Source organism: Phalangium opilio, unplaced genomic scaffold (genome assembly GCF_054372755.1).
Source record: "Phalangium opilio isolate 3A_F unplaced genomic scaffold, DU_Popi_V2 ptg000329l_1, whole genome shotgun sequence".
In the NCBI taxonomy this organism is placed as follows: domain Eukaryota; kingdom Metazoa; phylum Arthropoda; class Arachnida; order Opiliones; family Phalangiidae; genus Phalangium; species Phalangium opilio.
Window position 1 is genome coordinate 2,382,532 of NW_028324226.1, and position 27,420 is coordinate 2,409,951.

Sequence of the window (27,420 nt, forward strand, 5' to 3'; positions counted from 1 at the left end):
AAACTACTACAAAGAGAATAATTCAAGAATTTTTGTGAATAATCAAAAAAAAATAGAAAGAATTTAAGAGAAAAAAAAAATGAAAATCGACAAGAGTTTCGACAGAATTTCACAAAGTTATAGAATGATAGAAAGAGAGAGGGAATAGGCTAGAAAAATTCAATATTTTTAAATATTGTTTGTTTGTTTGTTTACAACAGCATTATGAATAAAGGCATTTTTGGGGGGTTTTAAAGAAGGTATACAAAGTAGTCGCAAGTATAGTTTGTGTTTGATTTGGCAACGGTCCGAACTTCAGAGCAGTCATATGTTATCTTATCAAGAAATATTTTTAGATAGATATCAATAATTTTCCCTTCCTTATCAATTCTTAATGCCTAATTGAAACCAATAACAAATTCTTACTATTATTTTTGTTGTTGTTTTTGTTTTTTTCGGTTTTATATTTTAAATTTTAGTTTGTATAAAAAGTTTATTCTAAACTATTATCGTTGATGTTTTTATCTTTACATTTGTTTCTTTGCTAGGTTTTTTTTTTTTGTTTTTTGCCATTGGCGAGTTTTAAACAAGGTTTTCTCTTATTTATATAAAAACACAGAAGTTAAAAAAAATTAACTTCTAATTTTTTTTTTTTTGTTTTTGTTTTTCTCCCGACAAATTTTTGGTGGTTTTTTTTTTGGGAATATTTTTTTTTTTTAAGTCTCAACAATACTTTCTCCTTTCTTATGTTTAGAACAAAAGGCACAGATTGTACAAATGGACAATTGTTGATATGTGGTCCTTAAATTTTAAATTTTGTTTTTTACGGTTTAAGGGGGGGAGGGAGGAGATCTAATATTTATCAGTTTGTTTTTATACAATCGAAGGAGGTTTTTTTTTTTTTTTAAATATAATTTCCCCAGTTTTCTTCACGGCAAAAATACCTTTCTCTCAGAATTTTGTGTTTTTGAAACATACAGCAACTACATTTGTGGCCTCCTTTTTGTTTTTTTTATAATATTTTTTGTTTTTTAAGGCTTTCGGACGTAAAAAACATTTTTGTTTTTGTATTTGTTCTAGCCCTAAGTTTGTTTTTTTTTTCTTCTTATAAATACCCTCTCTTGATACAAAGTTTGTTTTTTAAAGTTTTAGAAAAAAAAAAAAAAAGAAAAATGGGACTTATCGTTGCTTCACAAAAAACATTTATGATGACGAATAACTAACATTAAAATATGACAGAAAAGTGTTGGCTATGAAAAAATGTTTGTTTTTTTTTACGATTGGTTTGTTATCTTTGTTTGTTTTTTTTTTTTCTTTCTGGTCAAGGCACAGACAGTTTAGATATAGAATTAAAGAATGATTTTACATGAGCTACTATTTTTTTTTTTTTTTTTACATTAGAGAGGGAATTAACACTTGAAAACGAATCTATGTTCAATTTAGTACAGTTCCAATATAACAATGGTGGCTTTCTTATTCCTAATGGAACTAACTGTAAATTAACTAAATTAAATCTAAATTAATTTCGCAGCATTAATTCCCCTTCTAATATTTATGATCCAATTAGCCTTATTCCTGATCAGCGCCACCTAACCATAGCGGCGACTTTGAGAACTACTGTAATTGTCGATAAAATCTGGTGACGTCATTTTTGGTGAGAGACGCCCGAGAGTGCCCGTCAGTGACGTCACCTGATTTTAGCGACATCTGATTGGCTTGCCGATTACAGTAGTTCTCAAAGCCGCCGCTATGATTAGGTGGCGCTGATCAGGAATAAGGCTAATTTTTACTAAAAAAAGGAAAAAAAAAATAAAACGAAAATTAAAAATACGATTAATGCAATTTTGTTTTTGTTTTTAAATATTTTTCTCTCTCCTCCGTTAATTTTCTTGCAAAAAGTTAATTGACATTAATATTAATTTTCTTTTTTAGTCAGTAGTAGTAGTAGTAGTAGGAATAACAGTACAAAATAGTATACGCTCTAAAAGTCTCAAGAATACTGCTCCGCGCGCGTTTTTATTTATTTTTTTTTATATTTCATTTAATTAATAATTCCGTCTGGGGGGATGTGCCGTTTAGTTTCAAAAAGTGCCAAAGGTTCTCGCGGTTTGTTATTTTTCTTTAAGGGGGAGGAAATATTTAAATTTCGGTACCGAGTTGAGATGCTCCAACTCGGGATCTTATTCTGTTACACCATGCAAAAGAAACCAAATATATAGAAAAAAAAAGCTAAACATTGGAATGTCACAAGAAAATAAAATAAAAAAAAATAATAATAATAATGTTCGTTAACTACCCTTCGGAATAACTTTCTCCTATTTATTTATTTAAAAAAAAAAAAAAAAAAACTAGGGATGGGTTGGTAATTTCAGCGCTAAAACCTATTTATATTTAAGTTAATTCATCTCCATGTTTATGTTTTTCGTTTTAAATGCGCGCTAATTTCGGGATCGGGAGGGGGGGGATGAGATTATTATATTTAAGAATACGGTATTGAGAAGGGCAGTTAATATATTATTAGGAACACAAGCAAAAAAATTAAAAATTAATATTTAACAGATCTTTGTGAACTAAAAATAACACATTAGTTCCAAATACAGTTCGGTTAATACGTAACCTAAAGCAAAAAAAAAAAAAAACAAATGCACCACTAACCTATTACGACAAAAAAAAAGAAGCAATTTTCTTCTTTTCGATCTAAATTATGAAAAAATAGAATTTTTTGTGTTTGTGTTTGTTTTTTTGAAATGTTTTATAAACAAACCCCAGGCGCACTTCTAACTTCTCAAAAAACAACTGTTGGTTTCTTTAAATTAAAATCAGGTGTGCTTCAAAAATGGGGTTGTGTTATTTAAGAATAAACGATGATTAAAAATAAGAAATATATTGGAAATAATAATAACAACGCACAGTTTATAAAATAATGAAAAAAACAAAAGGGGGGAATGGGGGGGAAAAAACATAACGTACGACTAACACCTAAAAAAAAATAGAAAACGAAATAGCCACTAATTATGGGTGGGTCAATTTGAGTTGGTTTTAATTCATTTCATAGTTTTGTAAGCGGGGGGGGGGGGGGAAGGGGGTATAATTTGAGCCAGTCTTGATTTCGAACAAAATTTTACCGTTTTTTTTTTTCTTTTTCATATTTAAGTCTTTCAAGGAGTTGGTATATTTATAAAATTACCAAAATATTTCATATTTTTTTTTTATTCTTTCTTTTAATGTCTAATTAATGTTTTAAGAGAAAACGGTTAAAACTCCCGTTACTGACGTAACGAACCAATCAATACGTCCGCATAATTAAAAATCATGAAATTTTTTTTTAAAATAAAACAATTCATTAGTAAATGGCCCCTAAACTTTCAAAATAACGAAAGAAAAATAATCATGAAATGCATGTCTGTTTGTTTGTTGTATAAAGGAAAAACAATTTCACCCTAACTAAAGAAAATTTTGTTGGGAAGGGGGGGGGAATTTAACCAGGGATTAACAAATTAATTAATTAACAGAAGATAAAACAAATTAAGGGGGATTTTTTTGAACATTTTTTTGATCCTTCGCGTTCTTTTTATTTTTTTTTTTTTACGAAATATTAGACACTACAGTACGAGTGAAGAAACGAGAAAAATACAAAACCACTCATTTTCTTCCTTCCAAAAAAAAAATGTTTCTTCTTTCTTGAGGTTTTTGTTTACTAAATGCAATGCGCAAAAAATGTTCAAATAGGTTTTCCTGGGTTTTTCGGGGGGGGGGGGGTTGATTTGTTGGTTTCGTTTAATGTGTTGAATTTTATTTTATTTTTTTTTGGCATGTTTAATCCTTCTTCAAAGTTAGTTCATAAAAACAAATGTTCCATCATAATGCCGGGACGACGACGTATATAATAATTAAAAAAAGGAGAAAAAATACTCCTTTTCATGTTTTTTGGTCGCGTGGCGGATGTAACGTTGTGTAAAAAGTTTTTGTTTTTGTTTTGTTTTTTTTTTTTAAGAATATAAGGTAGGAAACAAATGTAATATTTATTCCCCCCTTTGGGTTTGTTTTTTTTGTTGTTTTTTTATTTAGATTGTCGATTTTGAGAAAGAAACTCTCAAATGGCTGGAATCGCTCAGCTGAAAGTTGTGCATTTTCTGATAATGCGTTGAGGAGAAGTATATTTGTTAGATATTGTAAGACATGAGAAATTCGCGCACCGAAAAACTTATAAATAAATATAAATAATTTAAAATGGACTTACAATCAAGGCTATAACAGCTTCTTCCACAGATCCCATCTGAATGAGTGCCATTTTTCTGTCTTTCCTAAAAAAAACCAAAGAAAAAAAGTGTTCCTTGCTTGAAATTAAGGTGATTTATTAACCATAATGCTTGATTCGCAATGGTTCATGCAAGTCTGCAAAACCTATTTCCCATGTGGTATTTTTCGAGAATTGAAGGAGTCTTTTAATCTACTACAACAGGGGTGTAATAAATATACATTTCTCTGCACAATGAACGTTTTTCTTGTTACTATACATCCCCCCCCCTCCCCGGGTTAAAGGGATGTACAATGCGTTATGTACTAGAGTGTCAATAACTATATTTTTTCAGTAACAGTATATTATTTCCTGGAGAAGTGATTGTGCAATGTCACATGAATGTAAGCATAGAACAACTGCTGATAGATTCATCTGATAACGCTCCCGAAATTGAAATTCACCCATGCCCAATAGCGGTTCCATTAGATGGAAGATAAGTTTGGTAAAGACCCCGCTCCCACATAACACATTGTTCATCCCTTTTAAAGTGTATTACATTCAAGGCTAATAAGTTTTACCAAATATTATGAATTTTCCAAAGTTATTTGCTCTAGGCCTAAAACTAATTTTAGTTATATTTCTACTTCGTTGTTTGTATGAACCCTGTCACATCTCAACTGGAAACAGTAGTTTTCGGGCGAAATTTTAAAAGGTCAAAGATTGAAACTTACGGGAAAAATTTGAAGTTCACAACATTGTTGCCGTTATCAATGAATGCTTCTTTGATTTGTTCTTCCGTTACACTTGGTCTAATCGGGATAAAAATAGTAATGCGCACATTAAGTGATAACACAGCTCATCAGTTACACAACAATTAGCGAAAAACAACCTGAAATATTTCATTAAATTATAAATAGTTTAACTTACGGTATGTTTGACAAATGCAATGTCGACGATGGTGGATAGATGTTCTGATAATTTTTGGAGCCAGGTTTTTTAAACCGATGAAGTGGAGAGTTTGAGTAATCTTTGGTAAGGCCTGCGTCCTGCAAAAAGGCAAAACAAGCGAAAACAAACGAATTACAAAACATGAAAGTAAAAAACAAAACAATAAAAAAAACAATCCACATAGATTAATATATTAAAACAGTAAATAAATGAACATACTGGTTGTCCTTCCTTTGGCATCTGAACAACTTGATGTTTGGAAGGTGTGACACGAATTTGTTTGTTAAAGAACTTCACTTTATCCAGATGAGTTAGTGCTGAGGACAAAAAATAAATAAATTTGATTGAAACTCGATAATTACGATAAATCTAGTAAAATAATTGAAGTAAAGATAATTACCTAGCTGAGCTTGCTGAGGTTCAGCCATCTGAATCAAGGCATTATCTTTTTTGTTATATAGGATTTTAACCCTGATAACATCTCCGTAAACACCTAATTATATAGAATATAATTAAATTTGTTTCAAGAGAAAAAAAAAATCGGCAAAATTCTAAAAACCCTATCTATCGCAATCATTTAAATTTAACAACAAAAAAAAATATATTAAATTAAAATTATACTATTAACATTAATAATTAAGTATAACTAATCTAATTTACAAATGACAAATAACACAGACACATAAATAAGTAAAGAAAGGTTTAAAACGAATGAAAAAAAGCTCGATAAAATTAAATTAAATTAAATAAAATAATTAAAAATATATTGATCTTTTTTTGGGTAATAATTAAATTATTTCTTTTGTCTTGAAAAATAAATTAAGACAAGTGCTTGTTTGAAAAAAAAAACATACCAAAAAGGGTAAAGAGAGCATCGGGCGTGACCGTCTGTTTTAGATTTTGTTTTATGGTTTAATTTTCAGAGCGGAGAGGTGATGGTAGCACAGCAGAGGCAGAAGTACGGAAGAAGGAATATTGTTCAAAAGTGAGAAAAAATATGAAAAAATTCAAAAATAGAACAAAAACAAAACAATCAGTCAAAGGTTCCATCTTTTTTTTCTATTGTAATTAATTTTTTAGCGCTCAATTAAATAAATAAATCTAATTAACGATTTAACATTAATTAAAACGCTATACTACAAACTACGAAGCTTTTTTTGGTTTCTTTTCTTAATTAAACTTCACTTTAAAATAAGGCATTATCGTGTGTGTAAGCCATGTTTTAAAGTTCTTAAATTTTTAATTATTTACTTAGTATTTAAAGAAATTAATTTCCTTTTTCCATTTATCGAAAACCGTTTTTTGTTGATAAAAAATAAAAATAAATAGCAAGCTTAGTAGTCAAATAGTAACAAAGATAAATAAACGAAATAGTTACAAAAAAAACCAACAAAAAAGGGTTAAAAAATTAAAAATAAAAGTATGAAACGTCAGGAACACATACAGTTAACTTGAATCATTGTGTCCCCATTTCTACCCGTGATAATTTCTATGCGGGGTTTTGTGGGCCGGGCTTTAGTATTATCCATAACGCGTCATAATTCTGACGTATTTCTAACTGCGATTTCATTGGTTGCTAGCAAGGCGAGGTCAGTCGCGCTCTCAAGGTGCAACCCGTCTAGCTCTTCCCACAAACCCCCCCCCCCAATAAGATACGTTGATAAAATAACTACAAAATGATTCCGATTAACTGTATGTATTCCTAGAAACATAAATAAAAAACCGCATTTGTTTTAGTTCGGAAATATAAAACTAACCACCTAAATTAAGTGAAAAAAATGAGGTATTATCCTTATTATATAGTTTGTAGGTTGAGTTGGTATGATTACCAGTAATTTTAGTCTATAAAGTCAGGTGTATAACTATTTATATTTGACTTCTAAATCGCACCATTAGTGTAAATTGAACTAGCAATTTCACAATATCAAAATACATCGATTTATCATTTACAGCATTGAATACGTTCAAAACTGCCTTCTTATATAGACTATTCCATTAATTCAAGCAGGGAAGCAAACACTACAGGGACGGGGATAGGTCACCTTGGGTCAATTCCCTGGCGCCAAGAAGTTCACAGAACTGTTGTTTACCAATACTTTATAAACAATTACCTCGTACACTTTTGATCATTTTGGTTTATTTAATTGAAAGTTTCATAAACTTAACTTCACTTACACTTCGCCGCTATTGTTTAGCTTATAGACTAAAATTACTGAGAGTTTTATAAATGACATGAATGTGGTGGATTCTTATCCCTATGATGTATGTTCAGAGGGATTAAAGAAACAAAGCGATAGCAGTAATATAAAGACTAGGACAGACATAAAAATGAGTTACGTCATGGCCAGAAACATAAGTATATATACAGGATGTTTCTGAAAGGTCTGGCAGAAATTAAGGGGGATGTTCTTTGGACGAACGATTTCCAGTCGAAAATGTAACTTCTATCTCCATTTTGCCGTCCGAGCAGTGTACAGTTTGAGTATTTTATGGATGACCCCTTAAATTTAACTAAGAAACTGATTTAGACAATGATTTCTAATATAATTAAGGGGTCATCCCTAAATACTCAAATCATAACTCGATTTGAAACAGTCGCTCGGACGGCAAAATGGAGATAGAAGTTACATTTTCGACTCAAAAACGCGCACCCAAAGAACATCCCCTTTAATTTCTGCCAAACCTTCCAGAAACACCCTGTATAAGTATATATATATATATACAATATATAAATATTTAGATTTGGGTCTTCAACTACTACTGCAGGGCCATCGAGAGAGTTTGCGGGCCCCGGGAAAATGGACCAAATTGCGGGCCCCCATCAAGACCGCTCTATACTCGTCCCGGGCCCTTAGAAAGACCGACCCTCTCGACGGCCCTGTACTACTGTCTACTACACTAATTCAACGTGTAATGTCCACAAACTATCTAAGAGCCTTTGGTTAATTTCAAATAACAGCGCGTTCTGTCTCCTATACATTTATACTGTATCAAAAAACAACTTGACCATCATTGAAGAATAAACGAAAAAGGACAATTACCTGCTCGTTCAGATTGCTGACCAATAAGACACATCCGATGAAGCCCTGTCCCGGTAATCTGATTCCGGCGACACCCAAGGCAGCGTTTGATGCAGCGGCTGATGGAGGTAATGCAAAACCCCCGAGTGGCAGTGCTAGGTGATAACCAGCGAAAGAGAAAAATAAACAGATTATAAGTATACAAGTCAATTAGATTTAAATTTTTTTATATTTATTTATTTAAATAATTTCTATTGTTTCTAAGTATCAAAAGAAAGAATTAAGTTTTGAGTGAAATTAAATTTTAAAAAAATGCCAGAAGTAATGAAGATTTTCTTTGATTTGAAATAATTTCATATAGTTTCCGAGTCCTTTAATTAAGTTCCTAATTAAATTGAAAGTTTTCTAATGCGAGAATGTGTAAAATTAAGAATATTTAAACTGGCTCTAATTAAAGTGTTCAAAGTGATTTGAAAAACATTGCTAAACTTCCGTCTCTTGAAAGTAGCTAACAAAACCATGGAAGAAGAAACTACCACTTTTGTATCTCGTTGTTCACAAACATCATTAATTTAAGAGCGAGTTTAAGAAAAAATTCATGTTAAATCTTAAATCGAAACAATGTTGCATGTCATACTGACATAACACTTATCATTAGCGTTAACGATAGTCTGAAGTTTTAAAAACATGTAAAAAACAAACAAGATGACCCAAGAACTGGGCTATTATAGTAACAACACCGTTCTCTACTTAAGGTCTTTTCAGACGATACAACTTTTGACTCGGGTCAAATAGTTTAGTCAGAAAATATTGGTCAGTGATCAATTTTAAATTTGGTGGTTCCACCTGTTCAACTTCTGTTCACACGACCTAACTAGTTTACTCAACTCAAGTTGACTCACCTTAATGAGTCGAAAAGTTGTATGGTCTGAAAAGGTCTTACTTTGAACGTAATAAGGAATGAACAATTCACAAATCACCTAGTCTTAAGTGATAAGTGAATAGAAATAATACTCAATACGGTTTCGAATATATAACCCCGCGAAGCCGAATAAACAAAAAAAATTGCGACACAAGGGAAAAATTACTCTTAACCTTACTTTTAAGTCAATACCATAATCCTCTCCCTCAAATATCACCTTAAAAAATCTGTCCCTTTCACTTTAATTTAAATATTTGGTACTACAACACCGTTACTACTACTACAGCGCAGGTAAAACTATTAGTCTCGTCGTAGATATACATCATACGATATGGCTAATGACAAAAACATTTTCAAAGTACAAATCTAATTTAGTCCGAAAGAAAAATAATGGACAATATTCTAGATCAGAAAAATTTCAAAATGACCGAACAATCATTATATGGGGAAACATTTTCCAAGAACGTAGAAAACAAATATTTCTAATGATCATTTCTGGGAAACGATCTCTTCATTACTTCAAAACACTTTAAATAATTAAAAATGAAAAGCAGTGAATTAAAAAGGGAAAAAAGAAAGATAAAGAGAAATAGAAAAGAACCAGAAATTTGAGAAATTTCAAAAGAAAGCCAGGGAGGAGATTATTTAAAAAAATAATCGAAAAACTACATTCTAGTAAATTAAAACTAAGTTCTAAATTTGTGTGTGCTTTAATTTCGTTGGACCCCTACCTCCAGCGGCATAGGCAGCAGCGGCTGTTAGTGGCGATCCCAGGCTTTGGGGAGCACTGGCAAATGGGGAAGCCAACATTCCCATTGAACCTTTAAAGTTTGTGTTTATTTGTTTGTTTGATCGCAATTGTGGGTAAAAAAACAAAGGAGGAGGAGGAGGCGGATTGGAAAAGTCAGGGATTAATTTTCGGGGTCGAATAACATTTTACAATAACAACAATAACAACCTTCACCACGAAAACAAATTGAAATTAATCTTTCAAAAAAAAGTTATTAAAGGAGAAGTTCAGGTAACATAACATTATACTTTAAAATAACTGACTATTTCTAAAAATAAAAGCAAAAATATAAAAATAAATACAAAATAATAAGCATTTATTTAGTCTTAAAAACGAGGACTACTGCGCCATCCGCCATTGCATTAGCGGCGTCTGCTAAACCGAACCTCTTAGCCATAACGGGATTGGTTGAATTCTCACAGGCTGCGAGACGTAAGTCACGTAAGTGTAAGGTCATGGTTCGGGCTAGCATACGCGACTAAACCAATGGCGGCACAGTAGTTCTCGTTTTTAAGACTAATTAAACTCTAATTATTTTGCAGTAATAATATTATTTTATATTTCTCCTTTTATATTTAGAAAAAAGGCCGTTCTTTTAAGGTATTGATATTATGTTACCTGAACGTTTCCTTCAATTTTAAAACCAAATATTAATTAGAAAAAGAGAAGAGCGTATATTAAATAGAAAATTTGGTAAAGTTAAAAAATTAAATAGAACATATCTAGCGCGAGAGAAATCGATTTAAAAATTCACTTACCAGAAAGTCCTAAAGATTCTAAGGACGACAAATCTCCAGTGGGCAAGTTAGGATTTGTGAAGTCTCGACTCTTGTCATTGTTGTACTTAACATTTAAGTTGTTCATTTTGGAATACTCTATCCTCAACGTACAGCACGCGTTGTATATGTTCTGACCATCGAGCGACTGTTAAAAAAAAAAAAAATTGAGAAACAAACATCTATTAGGACATGTCAAATTTATCATCGTAGAAAAGTGACAAAGGTTGGAGAAAATTATTAAACGTAATAAATTACCAATTTCGCAGCCTGAGCGGTTATGACGTCTGGGTATTGAATCAGTGCTTGGAATGTGCCTGATTGAATGAAAAATTTAAATTGATTTTTTTTTTAAATGTTTTTCACTCGAACTTTGGAGCTACGCTTCCTAAAGAAAGATGATCATGATGAAAAAAATTATAATTACCATTCTTTGTGAACGTAACGATTTTTAAAACTTTCCCGACACGAGAAAAGATCTGTTATGAAAATACGAACGTATTATTAAAATCAATATTTATATAACCTAAGTCCTGGCTAACTGCTAAACTGACTGACTGACTAACTAACTGATAATTAACGCCCAGCTTCACATTCACAAAGGCTGAAATTTTGCAGGGACGTTACTCTTAAGTAGTAAGAGAAAGATTTTTTCAATACACCGCCATCTTGAAAAATGGCGGACAAAATGGTAAAGAACTTTCTTTAGGGTATAACATTGCGCGTTTGAATCGAATTAACTAATATTTATTACAATGGTTCCCTATATCGTATAGACGGTTTTTAATAGCGTTTTGGGTTCTATTTGCCACCATCTTTTAAAATGGCGGCCCGAAAAGTAATAAAAATGTACCAACAGGCTGACGGTACCCTAAGTCTAGTATTTATTATAAACACAGAAGAAGAGGTGTTTAGAAGATTTTGCGTCATACCTGAAAAAGTACATCTAAGCCAACTGGATAGATCTGATTGTCAACGATAACTCTGAGTACTGTATTGGGCCCTCCTTGCGTTTCCGTCTGGTTCACCAGAGCTTGGGCTGCCTGAAGAGCTGCCTGCGTCGTGGCCTGCTAATCAAAATGATAATGGCAGAATGTACGGGAGATCGCCGCATCCAAAAACACACCCAGTTTTTACTAATCGTGTTCACAGTGCAAATATATAGTGACGGGTACGTATATACAATGTGTACAACACCGATGTTTCTACTGACGTAAAATGTTCACCACAAAAATATCAAGTTGAAACATTACAGAAATACACAGAAAACATTCTGCGAATTTCAAGTTTGTTTCGACTCACTCGAGACATAGTCGTGCGACGTTAAAAATTACTACAGACAACTTATAGATAAGTCAGGGAAAATTATCGAACCCTATATGAAATTCCCTAACTTTCATGACAATACAAGGAATTTAAACTGACATTGTCAAAACTCTGACACATAACGCTAAACAACTTATAAATATATCAGATCATGGTATTACCATAGGAAAACTACCCTAACTTCCATGACAATTCAAGGAATTTCACCTGACATTGGGTGCACCGTTAAACATAAGACAACCAACAACTTATCAGCTCATGGTATTACCGTAGGAAAATCACCGAACTCAATACGATATTCCCTAACTTTTATGACAAGTTTAAAAAGTTTCCTCGAATTACCCTGACATTATCAAAACCCTGACTTTACCAGGAGTGGCATCCCCGAGTAGTTTGTAATTTCCATGCAACTAAAAGCATTCGACACTTAACGTAGCTTCGTTATTTACAACAACACCCTTATAACATCGTGTACCATTCCGCCATAGCTATATATCTAGGGTGGTAACTGTTCTCAACATTTTGGCAAAAATAGGCGTTGTCAAATAAATGAAGACTGCAGAAAAAAAACTATCATAGTAGGCCTGTATCCAAAAGAAAATAATAAAAAAAAGATGAAATAAAAATTAAAAGTAGAAGCAGGGGCAAAAGGAAACGTGTCCTTGATATTTTTTTATGCCAAAAAGGACCAGGTAGAGCTGAGCTGAGTATTGGGGCTGGTAAGATCCAGACTAGACACTCTAGCCGGATAGATAAAGAAAGAGAGGAAGCCAAACTGGTTTTTCCCTCTTACCCCAGTCACTCAAGCTGAACATTAAAGAAGAAGAAAAAATATTAAGTAAGAATGAAAATGAGGCCCTTCATCTTCCTTTCCAAACTTTAAGACAGGGGTTTATGCCGTCCGAGAGAGCTCACCAATTTAATCTTCGCTGGCTGATAGATCACACAATTCTACCTCGGGATCACGGATCCGAAACGTTTTAAAAACAAAATTACTTAAAAGAGTATTGATCCTAAGTTGCGTTGTATTATTATTTTTTGTTTTACAATACACGGATGCGTGTAATTCCTGTAATGGAAAATGTCTGGCTGGAGCTCGAGGGGCCATTCACTAGGCGTAATCGGTGCGAACGCACTGTACCTTTGACAGTATTAAATTACTAAAATATTATTACTTTTGTAAGAGTGATTATCCCCTCGGTCTGACTTATAAAAATTTCCCCGAAAAGGTACAAGGGAAGTTCATATCGAGCGATATTCAATATGCAAAATTGGTTTTATATACGTGTGTAGCTTCATTGTCGAGATCATGGAAATTAATAGTATCATAAGTTTATAAGGCATGTTCCATAAATTTGTCACTGGTTACAAACTGGAGCTTGTCATGAAGTGACTTAAGTCATAGATTCTCCTAAAGCGAAACGTGGGTAGGCGCTGTCAACCTAGGCTTAGTACAGACTAAATAGGAAGATGTAATTCTGCAAAATTAACCAAGTGTAGTAGGTACTTCAATTCTCGCTAGTCGATCTCAAACATATCTTATAAACTTATGATAGTATTTAAGGGTTACATGAATGTTAGAGTCGTGGGCATATCCCCATAACCGGTATCTGAGTTTACGTCACTTCGCACTGCGTTACACAATATCAATGATGAAAAACAAACAAGACTAGGGTGTGCTTGGAATTTGTGGCTAACGATAAAATATAACGAAACCATAACGTACTGCGTTAGAATGAGTGCTATCGGTCTTTAATTCTTTGTGATTTGAATACTGAACGTAGACAGTCCTTCCTCGGACCAATGGAGCTCCCGAATTTCCAAAGTAGTTGACCATTGACGTCGCCGAAACTTCGTCCACCATCTCCAAAAATGCCTTCGAGAAAAATAAACAATTGCTTGATTAGTGGTGGATGACGCAAATAAGAATAAACAATAATTAAAACAAATTACGTAAATGTAATTAAACTTTTTCCTTAATCATGATCGTTATTTAAATAAAAGGGTAAGTAAAATTATAAGGTTTCAACAAGAAGTGATGTCTAGTTTATTAGGGAGCCAACAAGAAGTGATGTCTAGTTTATTAGGGAGAAGGTATAAATTCGCCACATTTCCAGCTTTATCTCCAGTCCAAACGTAGGTCCGGAGTTAATCCCCGCCTCTAAATTACAACTAGCATCTCATTGGGTCTTGAAAACTCACGTCAGCGGGACATGAATGACGAAAATTACGTATTTTCCTACTGAGGAGAGGCGAAATAGCCCGGCCTCCTTTTACGTCCCCCCTTGTATTTTGAAAAGGGGACTGGGACTATGGCGCGCGAATACTTAGGCATCTTATACCTTCTCCCTAATAAACTAGACATCGCTTCTTGGTTTCAAATTAATGGGGGAAAACAAAAAACAAAACAACACCCTTCAATTTTTAAAATTAAGTTTCCTCTTCTCTTTAAATGAAAATAATTAACTAAAATTTTAATAATGACACGTCCCTTATTTAAATTAGTTAATTTAAAATATTTCTCAGGTCATTAGACTTCAAGTAAATTTAGCAGAACAACAATGGATCTAATTAAAAATAGATATACCCCTAGCTTTCCGTTTCCCACCCTATTGTTTGTTAGGGGAATTACTCGAGTCAGCTGGAAAAAACAAACTTCCTTTCTTTTAAAAATCAAAAATAGGAATGCAGATTCACGACTAGAATATCTAATTTATTCGTTAATTACCTGTACCTCTATACCGCTAATGACTAAATTCAAAAAATAATCATTTAAATAAATTTTTTTTTAAATTTAATTTCAAAGAAATAAGGAATAATTAAATAATTTCACTCAAGAATACACAGGGTGTTTCTAGTAAGTCTGCCATAAATTAAAGGGTGCGGTGTTCTTTGGGTTAAACTGAACATAAAGTCTTATGTAACATGCTGGTGTCTACAACATTTAGTTATTGAGGCATGGGCTCTCAAACATTGATTGGCAACTAAAACCAGGAAATATTCACACATGTGTAAGCGCACTTCTACCCATTTAATAACACAACTTCCGCTAGATAAAGGTTCAATAACGTTCTTAGATTATAGACTATTGAAGGCTGATAATCTTACTCCACATGTGTCACAATTTCCTTGTTGTTATGGAGCGGGCCAATAAACATTTAGAAGCGGACCTTCCACTCAGATTGACCCTAAGAACATTCATGGCATACCTATCAGAAGCACCCTGTATACACAGCATAATTTAAGCAATTATTAAAGAAATAATGGAATATATTCAGTATGTAGAACTATAAAGAAGGGTTTTGCAAAAATAAGAGTCAAAATTTAATTGGTAGCTTTTTCTTTCTCCCTCTCTTCAAATTTAGACATTGCGTAAGATCCATCAGTTCAAAACCCCGAGAACTCTTATCCTTGGAATTAATTTTTTCATCCCTCCTCTTCAGCTTCTTCCCCAGACTCTTTTTCATACCCACCCACCCACTCTCACGCTTAAAGAACCTAGGCCTAACTACACTTAATTCAAGGTTGACTTCACTTGGGGGTGCAGCTAGAAGCTGGCTCGAAAAAAATAAACTAGTCATTCTCTATTAAGTTCCTTTCTTAAAAAAGAAAAATTTATTGTTCTTCCCAGAATGAAAAAAAAAGAAAAAAACTTTTAGAAACAATGATTTTGGATTTAATTTATGATAGTTTCTTAGAAATGAAATGAAAAGCACGTTTAATCGGTTTATCTTGAAAAGGTTTTAAATAAAAAAATTGTAACAGAATAAAAAATACCAAGGATTAAAATTAGGGTTATTAAAACTTAAGTTGGTTAGATTCAGCCACGTTTGTCACAACTAAGGCAAAATATTTTACTGTTAAGACCCTTAAATTTCGAGGGGCTAGTCACTCTCTAAGTTCCTGTACAACGATTACGGATTACGTGTAATAATTTTGGCACTGTCAAGGGCAGGAATAATAAAGATAGCGGTTAATCCCTTTAGTACAGGCATAAGATATGTTCCATAAGTTTGTCACAGGTTACAAACTGGAGCTTGTCATGAAGTGATGTAGGTCATAGATTCGAGGTAAAGCGAAGACGCCTGGTGAGGAGCGGTCAAAGGCTTAGTACCGAGGGGCTAGTCACTTGAGTAATCAGGTGTACAAAACCGCCGAAATCGATTACTTGATTTCTAGAATTCTAAGAAATTATAAGTAATCATAATCAATTTTGTGAGTAATCAGAAATCTCCGATAATCACTGGAAATCACATGGAATATTGAGAGAATCAGAAATAATCACATGATTTTCTAGTAATCTTTTGTAATCATCTCGGTAATCACATATTTCGTCAAATAATCACGCATAATCAATCGAGGAATTCGAAAATCCAAAATAAAAATCGTAATCAGTTGAAATGGAGTAATCAGTGGAATTCAAATAGTAATCACGAGTAATCAGTGGAATTCAAATAGTAATCACGAGTAATCAGTGGAATTCAAATAGTAATCACGAGTAATCAGTGGAATTCAAATAGTAATCACGAGTAATCTGCGGCAATAACGGGAAATCATTGTAAAGATTATGGAAATCACCTAAAATAATCGTAATCACGGAAATCCAGAAATTCATTCAGTAATCAACGGAATTCACATAAAAATTCAGAAATCAGAAATCAGGTGTACAAAATTTTGGAGAATGACTAACCCCTCGCTTAGTACTGACTAAATACAAAACCGAGTGTAGTCAATACTCGCGTCGTTCTCGAACTAGCTCTCAGTAAGTCTCTAGCATTACGAACTATAAAAAGTGTCATACTTATGGAAGATATCTTACGAACTTATGGTACAACCTTGTACACCGATTACGCTAGGTGACTGGCCCCTCGCTAAACATCTGATCTTGGAAATCAAGTAAGCCATTGTTTAAGGGTACAATATCGCTTTGAAAATATGGTAAACATGACACGGGAAACGATGTCCGTACCCCAAAACGCTTACATCTTATAACAAACTTCTATTTGCCAACCAAGAAAATCTAATAAAAAGTTCGCTTTTGAAGAAATTTTATTTTATTTTCCCATAAAAAGATGCTAAAAATAGCTTTTAAAGTTTGCCTGAACTTTCAAAAGAAAAAAGGTTGGGCCCCCTAGCCCATTTAGAGGTCAGGTCACTCAACCACCTAAGATTTGCGAAAATGGAGAAGCGAAGAAGAAACATCCCCAAAAAGTTTCTTTCAGATTTTAAGGGTGAAAAAAAAGCATCTTTGGTGGTATTGGAGCAAAATGACAGATCATGGAATAAATTCCCTCTTTACTTCAGCTTGGGCATTTGGGGTTCCAAAGCAGGGGTCCAGGGGGGGGGGGGTAAATAAAACGCGAAAAGAAGCCCTTACACGCGAGGTAGGTACAACCACACCACTATCCAAGGACCAGGGTTGGGTGGTTCAAATATCCATCCCAGAAAAGAGAACTCAGGCAAAAGAACCATTCGTTCTGGACCCGACCCGACGCAATGGGGGATATAGTATTTGATATATATGTATTTTGCCAAAGCGCGGGTTTCGAATGAATGGGCATAGAGCGGGATATGAAACTGAACGAAAATATGTGCAGAGAAAGAGAGGCCAACAATCTGGAATGGGGAAGGAAAAGGTTCAAGAGAAAATGTGGACGGGGTGTTGGTGAATCATCCTCATGATGATTCTCATCGCGGTCTTTTATCATTTCAACATGGCGTCATGGTGTGGGATAAAGGGACACCATGAGTTATGGCAACAATTCATTCATGTTATTAATAATACGGAAAAACTGAGACTGTTGTAAATCCATAAAATATACTTGAAAAGGGTTGTCCCAATTAAGAATGAAAAATGTGCCCCAAAAGTCGTCCCAACCCAAAACTATACATCAAATCAAGCTGACCATGATCGGTTCTCATGAACTTCATTTCCAAATATTTCGTCATGGAGTGGGATAAAGGGACACCATGAGTTATGGCAAGAACTCATTCTAGTTATGGTAAACTGTGACTGTAAAAGTCCTTACTTCTTACTTGAAAAAGTGTTGTTCCAATGGACCAATTGTAAGAACAATGTGCCAAAAGTTATATACCAACCCAACAACCCAAAACTTCATCAAACTTCATTTCCAAATATTTAATTTCTCAACAACAATGACCCTCCATCAAAACGATGAAAACCTTTAATGGGCCTCTTCTATCAGGGTCTCAATACCTACTAAAGTTCCTTTCGAAAGAAAGAAAGAAAGAATCTACACTAAAATTCAGGCATTAAAACACCATCATCGTCTATAGACGTTCGGTTACGCCTAGAACGCACGACGAAACGACGACCAACCCACGCAATAAGAAAAGTTACGCGAGGGCACTACTCGCTTCAACAATGATGAAAAATAAAATTCTCCCACAATCCCTCTTAAAGTCATCACCATCAGGGGCTCCTCGCTATGGCTGCTAAAACCTTGGAGCAACCAGCTTAAGTTTTTCTATATTTCCAAGTGGACCTATATAGGCACACGAGAGCGGGGAAATTCCAGAACTTCAACGAAAAACGATGGAAGAATTAATATTAAGTAAGAGTTGTGATAAAGACAGCTCTCGTGTTCTTAACGGATGCTAGTTTCAGACCCTTTTCACATGTCAGCCCAGTTGGTGTTTGACCACTATGTTTTTCCAGGGTATACCTTTTATACGTGGATACAAAGGCGTTTGATATGGCTTCATATTAAAAAACGGAAAACGACTTTAATGGACGTGTAACTTTGTAAGCCCTATCTAACGTCTTTGTGCCCACATACCCAATCAATGTTTCGTCTTAACCCTAATCAAACAGAAGATACTTCGGCCCCTCCCCGAAGTTTTAAAAGGGTGTATTAGGAAAACACAAAAAAACTGAAAATCAAGACTACGTTTAGGGAGCATTAAACACAATGGATTGATTACTGTCGCCCACTGTCCGAGATCTCAGTTATTTCACCTCCACATCTTGACCACCTATTTTTCCCAGCTGCGATTTTGGACTATAGTAATGCCTCCCAAATTTTGAAACCAACTTTATCCGTGGCTCTCAGTGATTATGTTTATTGTGGCTTCGGAAAGCTATAGTTACTTTCTCTGGGTTGATTCAGTCTTTATAAAGGGATCCTACATTATTGCATACTAACCTAGGCATGAGATTATAGTATTTTTCTTATAATTTCCATGCAGTTTTCGCAAAGTATTCTCAGCATCTTTGACCAGTTTTACTGTTTTATACACGAACTGAGAGGGACGTTTGAGTTAGCTACATCCTCTGGGCGTTGCGGAGGAGAGAGAGAGTGAGAGAGCAGTGGAGAGAGTAAAAACCATTATTCTTAAAGAGGGTGGCACCACGAAGTCGGGCGAAGCTCGTATATATAAATACACACTCAAGAGCAAAATACCGAACGAAAAAAAAGAAAAGAAAGAAAACGTTCTCCATTGACCAGACCACCCTAGAGCCCCAATATGAAGAGTCAAAAACTAACCAACCCAGCTAGCTAGCTAGCTAGCTGTAGGGGCCATCTGGTCCATACTAAAATTTCTTTTCTCTGATGGATGGATATAATCAAGAAGAAGAAAAAAAAAGAAATCTACACCTATCAGATCAAAAGGGATTTTTATAGTTTTATAAAAGCAACGGGGTTGTTTAAGAGTTTGGGTTTTTGTAATGTTACGCGAGAAAGAATTTTCGCCAAGGCCTAATTAAAATAGCTGCTCTCGTTGATTTAGTTCGTTGGCGTATAAAGCTGTCAAAATGCGCACATGGAAATGATTGATGAATTCAAAAGATATCTGGAAGCCCCTTTGTTAAAAATATATTGGTCAAATCGTCTAACTTTAAAATTTAAATACAACTCGTGAACCGCCAAAAAATTTAACCAAGAATTGTACGGACTGCTTCCAAAATGTAAGCATTTGTTCTTGTTGTAATTGTTCTACATCAACGTTTGAAATTGCGCCAAAACTACAAACGTCACCTCACTCACGGTCCGGACCCGCATGTTTATTAATTTAACAGCGGGCAAACCGAACTGATAACAATATAAGCAGTAATAATTCATCAAACCAGACAGCCAAGGCAAACGATCGTATAAACCCAGATAAAACCCTATGGAAACATAATCCGGTCGTCCCAATAAGTTGACCTTTACCTGGTTTCCCAAAGCACCACCACCCAACCCAGACTGGCGTTCCCCCATCCAACGATACGGGGGAAAAAAATCTTCGGAGGTATTTGCATGATCCAAGATTCCATCGAGACTCTTCTTCCCACAAATACCCATCATCAAAACACCCATCTAAACCAGTTTCGTCGAAATCAAGTCGGATAACTCTTTTTCTTTCCCTCTCTCAGTCCCTTCCCCATCCATAAAGGGTTCAAGACAAAATTCCTTCCAGTACCATCCCACCTTTAGAAAACATTCTCCCTTCAAAGTTTAAAAAAAAAAAAAAACGCGCTCAATTTTCTTCTTGAAAGAAAGTAAGAAAAAGGATGTCCTCTCTTCACAGCAAAAATAGTAAGGGAAAGAAGCATCTCCCGCTTTAATATGACTACCATGGAATTTTAGGGTGATAAAGGAGATACCAATACCACGTTTGGAACGTTAGGGATTATTATGTCTGCCGCCAGTCTGCTTTGCATCTTTACCAATATATATAGAGAATTAGAGAGGATTGAGAGAGAATTACGAATTTTTCTCTTCAGTTACTTTGGTAATGGTACGTTGGTAAGAGTTATTCATACTAGAAGGTACTATCACGATGTTTTTGTTATTGAAGGGGGGAAATTTGATACTGGAGTCCTATAGTTGGGGGTAGGGTATCACCATCAGTGGCTGTTTACATATCCCAGCATGCTCTATTCGTAGTTGGGCATCATGAAGTACAGCAAGCCATCTCTCGGTTGAAATATTATTACTAGCTTAGTCACGTGTAAATAGTAAGTAGTTCTTGTTGCTATAATCAGGTGACTTATGCCCAACCTAAAACCGCGGGGTACTATGGGTAAATTTTAAGACCATGCATGGGAAGGGCCCTATCGTATTAACACTAAAAACTACGTTCCTCCACAAGTATAAACCTCTCACCTACAAGGGGATTCGAAATGGTTTTCCCCTCTATGGAAGACCTTTGCACCTTAATGATGACCGGAAAGGTTAGATTTATCTCATAAGTTAAATTGGTATTGGGTTAAAAATGTAGGCGGCTCTCTTGAAACCCAAACGGTCAGCAACAATGGAGGAAATACTGAAACCCTTTAGTGTAAACAGTATTGAAACAAATTGGCCGGATATCATTTTTAAACCTTTTCCTAACACGTTATCATTGGAAGAGAGTCCGGAAAAGTGTTTAAGTACGTGTCACCATCACTTTAATCTCTAATTAGATATATTTCACCCATCTTAAGTCCGAGGAAAGTGGGGAAACAGTAGGAGGGGAGGTGTAGGCCTATATTATAAAGTCAATTATAGTAGAAAAACGTAAAGCCTTATTAAGACCCATCGCCCTTAGGGGGTTTAAAAAGGACTTAATTGCGTCTTTAAATGTCATACAGTTTAAAAGAGGATTAGGTCTTACATTATTGTAACGAGTTTGTAATAATTAAGAGAGTGGTGTTTTTTTATTTTCAAAACTCACCTGGTTCTTTCCCTTGAGAAGTAGAGCGTTGGTTACGCGTCCAAATGGAATACCCAGGTGAATAACGTCGGTTTCCGTCGCGTCATTGGGAATGTTACGAATGTGAACAACTCGGGAAGGTTTGCCAACCCCGCCCTTGTCGATTTTGTCCAATTTGACCTTTTTGGCGTCATTGTTGTTCTCAGAGTGGTTCGACTGGGGACTGAGAACCGCTCCGTTACTGACCGCTCCGGTTTGAGCCAAAAGCTCGTCTGACCCACGCTATAGAAAAAAAGAAAGAAAAGAAAAACAATTTAGACTTAATTCTAGAACAAAAAGAAATAAATTAACTAACAGATTTCATAAGCTTAAATGAACCTTAAGAATGTACACATGCCCCCAAAAAAACTACCTTCTATGGCTCTAAAGCTATTAAACATTTACAAGGGTTCATACAAATTCAGGAAAAACGACTTTCCTGATATTTCCCATAATATACGTCCAAGATATTTCGGGTGCAAGGCCACCTTGAAACTGCAGAAGTGGTTTTTGGGGGAATAACAACGGGATTGGCTAAGTTTTTGTTGGCTAACTTACTCGAAAGCCTCACGAATTTCCCTGAATTTTTAGTAAACAATGCATTCCCCTGACATTTCCAAGTTTCTACGAACCCTGTTTTCACAGTTTTGCCGCTTTTCATTTCCTCTAGACTATTTTGCATTTAAAATGAGATTCAATAAGAACGGGCCCATAAAATACCTATGAACTTTGAACTTTCAAAGACAGAATTAGGCTGTAACCCACTACCGTACATTTCCGTTTCATACTTAATTGATTCTTAAAGACGCACTTGAAAATTTTATGGCTACAATTAAATGAAATATTGGTAAGAAAGTACCTGTACCTTTAATATCCTCAAATATATAAAAATAATGACAAAACTTTTAGTAAGGAAACTACATCTATACGTAATATATCCTGAACCCTTTTAATTAGTCAAGGTAAACCGGATAAAATAATACAAACACAAACAAATCAATAGCACGAGATAAAATGCCTTTTAATTAAAAAAGAAAAAACAATATCCTTCGGTTTACAACCTAATCTAGATGGGTTGTCATAAAAAAAGGCAACAGTAAAAATATATTGACCCGTAAAACTACGGAGAGAAAGTCAACGTTCCTCCAAGGTTTCCATAGCACCGTATAAAGGTACATAACGAAAATAAATGACAATAGTCAGGAAAAAGCCGCCCATTGACTTAGAAAGGCCACAAGGACGTCAAATACCAATGGAAGTACTTTATTTAATGATAATTGCATCATTATTTTTACTGCCACCATAAGTTCATAAGATATGTTCCATCTGGTTCCATAAGTTTGTCACTGGTTATTGAGAGCGTGTCATGAAGTGACGTAGGTCATGGACACATGGAGGATTCATACCATTTACAACCGGAGGTCGGGCTACCTGGAGGACAAACACCCGTCTGCTATTGTCCTCCAGGTAGCCCGGCCTCTCGATGTAAATGGTATAAAATCCTCCATTTGTGTTAACTATCTATAGAGAGCTTTCAGTTGGAGGAGGAGCCGAGTCTCGTGACATAATTTACGCTGCCATATTGGTGGGTTTAAAGCAGGAATGAAGCTGAGACCACCCAATATGGCTACCATAACAGCGGTAAGACTTGGGAGGGTGTGACGTACTACTTTCCCATCTGAAAGCTCTCTAGAGACCATTTCAATCTAACTAAGAGGGGGGTGAAACTTTGCCTTCCCTCTCCCTTTTTGGCGACTGCGCTGTAGCCATTTTGTATCATGAGATTGCGCAGAGACAGCAATGTATCAAAAGCCTTCTATGTCCCGATACTGCATGAGAATTCTTATCGCATACCATTCCAGAGAAATTTGCCAAAATTAATTAATTTATTTACCAATAATGGTATGGTTTTATATTGCAATAGGTTAATCAGTCAAACCGGTTTTTGTTAAAAAATATATATACATATAACTCGCCATCACGCAATGAGATAACATCTACGCTAGCCAAATTGTATAGTATAAAGAATAACAATTTAAGCCAGGAATTCAACAAAAATACTATATTATTATTATAGTGTATTATGAAAAAGGTTCATTAACATGTCGAACACGTACAAGTAGAGCTGCCAGAAAGAAGGTATGCTACTAACCAGTAAACCACGTTTACAGCACGCGGTCTATCGCAACAATCCCGATGTCAAACCAATGAATTGAACAAATGTTTATAATTTTCTTCTTTGTAAAATGATATAAACAATACTTGAAATTAGTGATAGGCACAAACCGAAATGGCACTTTAAGCAAATTTTTACTGATTAATCGGTCGATATTGGTTGGTAATCGGGTTAAAAATCTGTTATATCAACGAGTAAAATTGGTATCGGTTCCGGTAAAACTTCGATACCGGTATAGATTAACTTAAGGTATGTGCCATCACTAAATTTGCTGTACAGTTTATTTAAAATCGGTGGCCATTTTGTAAAATGTCGGCTTGAATAGATTTATTCCTTCGCTAGTTACTGCTATATTTCGATGCATTAATGAATTTATTTTCAGAGGCTGGAGTTTTACTCGATTAATATTTATGAAGAATGTTAAAGTTATTAAAGTCGGGTCGAAAAACTGCGAGAAAGGTACGAAAAATAAATAGGGGCGCAAAAATGATGGCGATAACAATGCGATGACAATACATCTACGCCGTTGGTTTAGAAAAGCAAACGCGTGCGGAGGGTTGAACGAGCCGAATCACGTTGGAAAAAAAAACTATAAATTCCACCGCTACTCTATACAATAAATAAAATATATATGGAATACCACTCTTAAATAAAGAATAACAAATTTTTCAGACAAGGAGGATTCATACCATTTACACAAAGAGCCCAGGCTTCAGAAATTACGCAGGGAGACCAGACTCCGTGGTGGGGTCAAAAGTCAGCCCTCCTTGTGTAAATGGTATGAATCCTCCTAGTCGGAAAACTAAGTATACCACGTAATAAAGCGGGTTACATTTGCTTCAAATAAATAATAATAATAACGGCAGGCAATAGGCCATCATCAAGGTTGTCAAAAGACCACCTGTTCATACAGTTACACCATCAACACCACTTTTGTCTTTTTACCTCTATGATAGATACGGGTAGATAAATGTTGTTTGACGAGTCTACTGTCGAAGTTACAAATATTTTGTTTTCACAGATTTTTCCATTATAAAATAGACCTCCGAAAAGGGGTAGTGTCGTCTGCTTGGTATAGAGTTAATTCATAACATTGATTGGTATAAGTTGCCAGTCCATTAAAATCATATAGGGTAGGGACCGAGCAATATGGAATAAACTCCTCCTATCAAACGTCAGACCTCAGCTTACACAATGATCTTTACTCCCCAATCTAGCCTTCTACTCATAAAATCCTCCATCATGTAGATGTAAATGGGAGGAGCCTTCTTGAAACCCCGCCCTTTTGCTGTTTCCCTTCCTTATAGCTTCAAGCAATATCTAATGTCTTCGGATGTCCATACTCATCAATGCCCCATCTAAACAAAACATGGTGGTCAACGCACCGAACCCTAAATTACACCTGACCTAAGAAAAGGATCAATTCCCTGACCGGTCATAGTAATCTATAGTACTTTGTAGATTACCTTAAAATTTAACTATACTCTCTCTTACAAACATAATTCCAAACAAAGAATACTTAAAAACCGCCGCACATATACCATTTACACAAATGACAGTAGCTTCTCAAACTTCATTAAAAGAGAATAGAAATTACTGCATTGCGTGATGCCCCTTTCGTCATTAGAATTCGCCTCCAAAGGGGGGGGGAGGAGAATTGGGCTGGCAACAATGAATTCAACAAATACCAAAAGAGGCCCCTGTCCTTCCCTTTACTCCTTACTAATCCCAACTCTCTCCAACTTCCAAGATGCACTAAGGCCAATATCGCTTGAAACGTGTCAAACTCCTCGCGTAACCCCTTTGTCCCCAAAATACAGTTCATTTCAAATAAGTGTACAACAGTGAAATGTCTCATCCCACAATGTCACTCGAGTCACTAATCTCAATTATTTGTCTAGCTGTAAGATTCAGCCAGAAGAAACATTAACAATTATTCTTAATCCAGGAACATGCTCCATAGAGTAATAGCAGTCAACCACCTTTGGCTGTATTAAGAAGCTATATGAGTGGAATTATGGGATGCCATTAGTCTATTGTCAATTGGACCATGATCACAGAGAATTAATTTTACGAAGAGCAGTACTAACAACCATAAGAAAAGACTTCTCTTATGCTTATTTTCAATTGCGGTTCTCAGGCTCAATTCTCTAGATTCGAGTCAAGCAGGGTTGGTAAAATAGACCTTCTACAACACCTCTTCATGTAATTCTCTCTGATGGAGTCCTAACCCAACAGAGCCGAATTCGTCGCAGGGAACGAAAGAGAGCTTCCAATGCAAAGGATAAAAGGAACGTCGGGGATGTAATCAGGTTGAGAGTTTTCAATTAAGAAAACATTCCATAAACGTCCGTCCGGACCAGTGTTCTAGTAGTACATGTTGGAGTGGTCAGTTAGCCTTCGATTGAAATACATATACAAAACACCTACAGTTTGGCGAATAGCTAGCCTATAGCGGTACAAGGACTTAGTTGCAATGGGGTAAAAAGGAAATGTTTTTGTCATAACAGAAAATACCCATTAAAATACATTTCCCCCAAGAACTAAGAAAACACGCGGGGTGTAAAAAAAAAAGAAAAAATAATAAACGAATATCAGCTGCGTTTTTAGGTCACAACTCATTGAAACTAATATTAATATTACAAATATTTTGCCACCAAGGCTTAAGAGAGATGTCATTTGCCTTAGTGCGTGTGGGAACATGTTGGCAATGATAACGTATACGCCTCCGCAAAGATAAACAAACCATTCTTTTCGCCAGTTATGTTAACAATAGATCAAAATTGAAAACTAAACCGTAACTTTTTAACTATTTTCAAAGCTACTTTTCAATAACAGAATTTTACATGTAGTACCATAAGTTCATAAGCTATGTTCCATAAGTTTGTCACTGGTTACTCACTGGAGCTTTCCATGAGGTGACGTTGGTCATGGATTCGAGGTAAAGAGATGCCTGGTGAGGCGCTGTCAAAGACTTAGTACAGGCTAAATAGGACGAAATGAACTGCAAAACCAACCGAGTGTAGTCTGCAATTCTCGCTTGTCGTTCTCGAACTAGCTCGTGCTGTAAGTCTCTATAGAGACTATACTTCGTAATGCTATGCATATATAGATACTTATGGAACATATCTTATAAACTTATGGTAATACTTATAAAAACTAGGTAAATTAAGGTCTATCTAGACCTAATCCTTCGTAATTCGACGATAAAAACCATGTCGGAAAAACGGAAATTTAGTAATGATGCCCTTTAAGGATAAATTGCCTAAAACCTTGTTTACCGAATTCCTTCCTAGTCTGGTCGATTCTGGATTAGTGTAGTTGCTAAACTTGCTATCTCATAAAATAATGTCGTTTTTTTAGCTAACCATTTTCCGCTACCCGTACATAACAAAAAAATAAAGAGGAAGTAAATGTATATAAAAAAAACACACAAAACATTTCGTCTCCAGTCTAAAACATACATAGAGTTATCAACTAATGGCAAGTCCTCGCCTTTAACAACATCCGATCCAATTGGAAAGTTTTTTCGGTCTGCCTATTCTGTACATACATTCAGCACATT

At 35.0% G+C, this 27,420-nt stretch overlaps 1 protein-coding gene across 5 annotated transcripts in view; it reads right to left on the reverse strand.

Annotated features, from left to right (window-relative positions):
• Positions 1-452: 452 nt before the first annotated feature.
• The window catches only part of heph (polypyrimidine tract-binding protein 1 heph), a 116,202-nt gene continuing 89,234 nt past the window's right edge, over positions 453-27,420 (reverse strand). For 2 of the 5 annotated variants that reach the window (XM_089859140.1, XM_089859144.1), the window contains 15 exons: positions 21,662-21,922; positions 13,728-13,877; positions 11,608-11,745; positions 11,103-11,154; positions 10,934-10,992; positions 10,658-10,823; positions 9,839-9,930; positions 8,209-8,352; positions 6,022-6,055; positions 5,568-5,660; positions 5,387-5,484; positions 5,147-5,265; positions 4,951-5,028; positions 4,220-4,283; positions 453-4,112 (listed from right to left, as the gene is read on the reverse strand). In XM_089859140.1, the coding sequence (XP_089715266.1) occupies positions 4,044-4,112; positions 4,220-4,283; positions 4,951-5,028; positions 5,147-5,265; positions 5,387-5,484; positions 5,568-5,660; positions 6,022-6,055; positions 8,209-8,352; positions 9,839-9,930; positions 10,658-10,823; positions 10,934-10,992; positions 11,103-11,154; positions 11,608-11,745; positions 13,728-13,877; positions 21,662-21,922 (1,617 nt within the window). In that variant the 3' untranslated portion in view covers positions 453-4,043. The remainder of the gene's footprint in view (positions 4,113-4,219; positions 4,284-4,950; positions 5,029-5,146; positions 5,266-5,386; positions 5,485-5,567; positions 5,661-6,021; positions 6,056-8,208; positions 8,353-9,838; positions 9,931-10,657; positions 10,824-10,933; positions 10,993-11,102; positions 11,155-11,607; positions 11,746-13,727; positions 13,878-21,661; positions 21,923-27,420) is intronic. The other 3 variants (XM_089859142.1, XM_089859141.1, XM_089859143.1) reach the window with 3 other exon arrangements.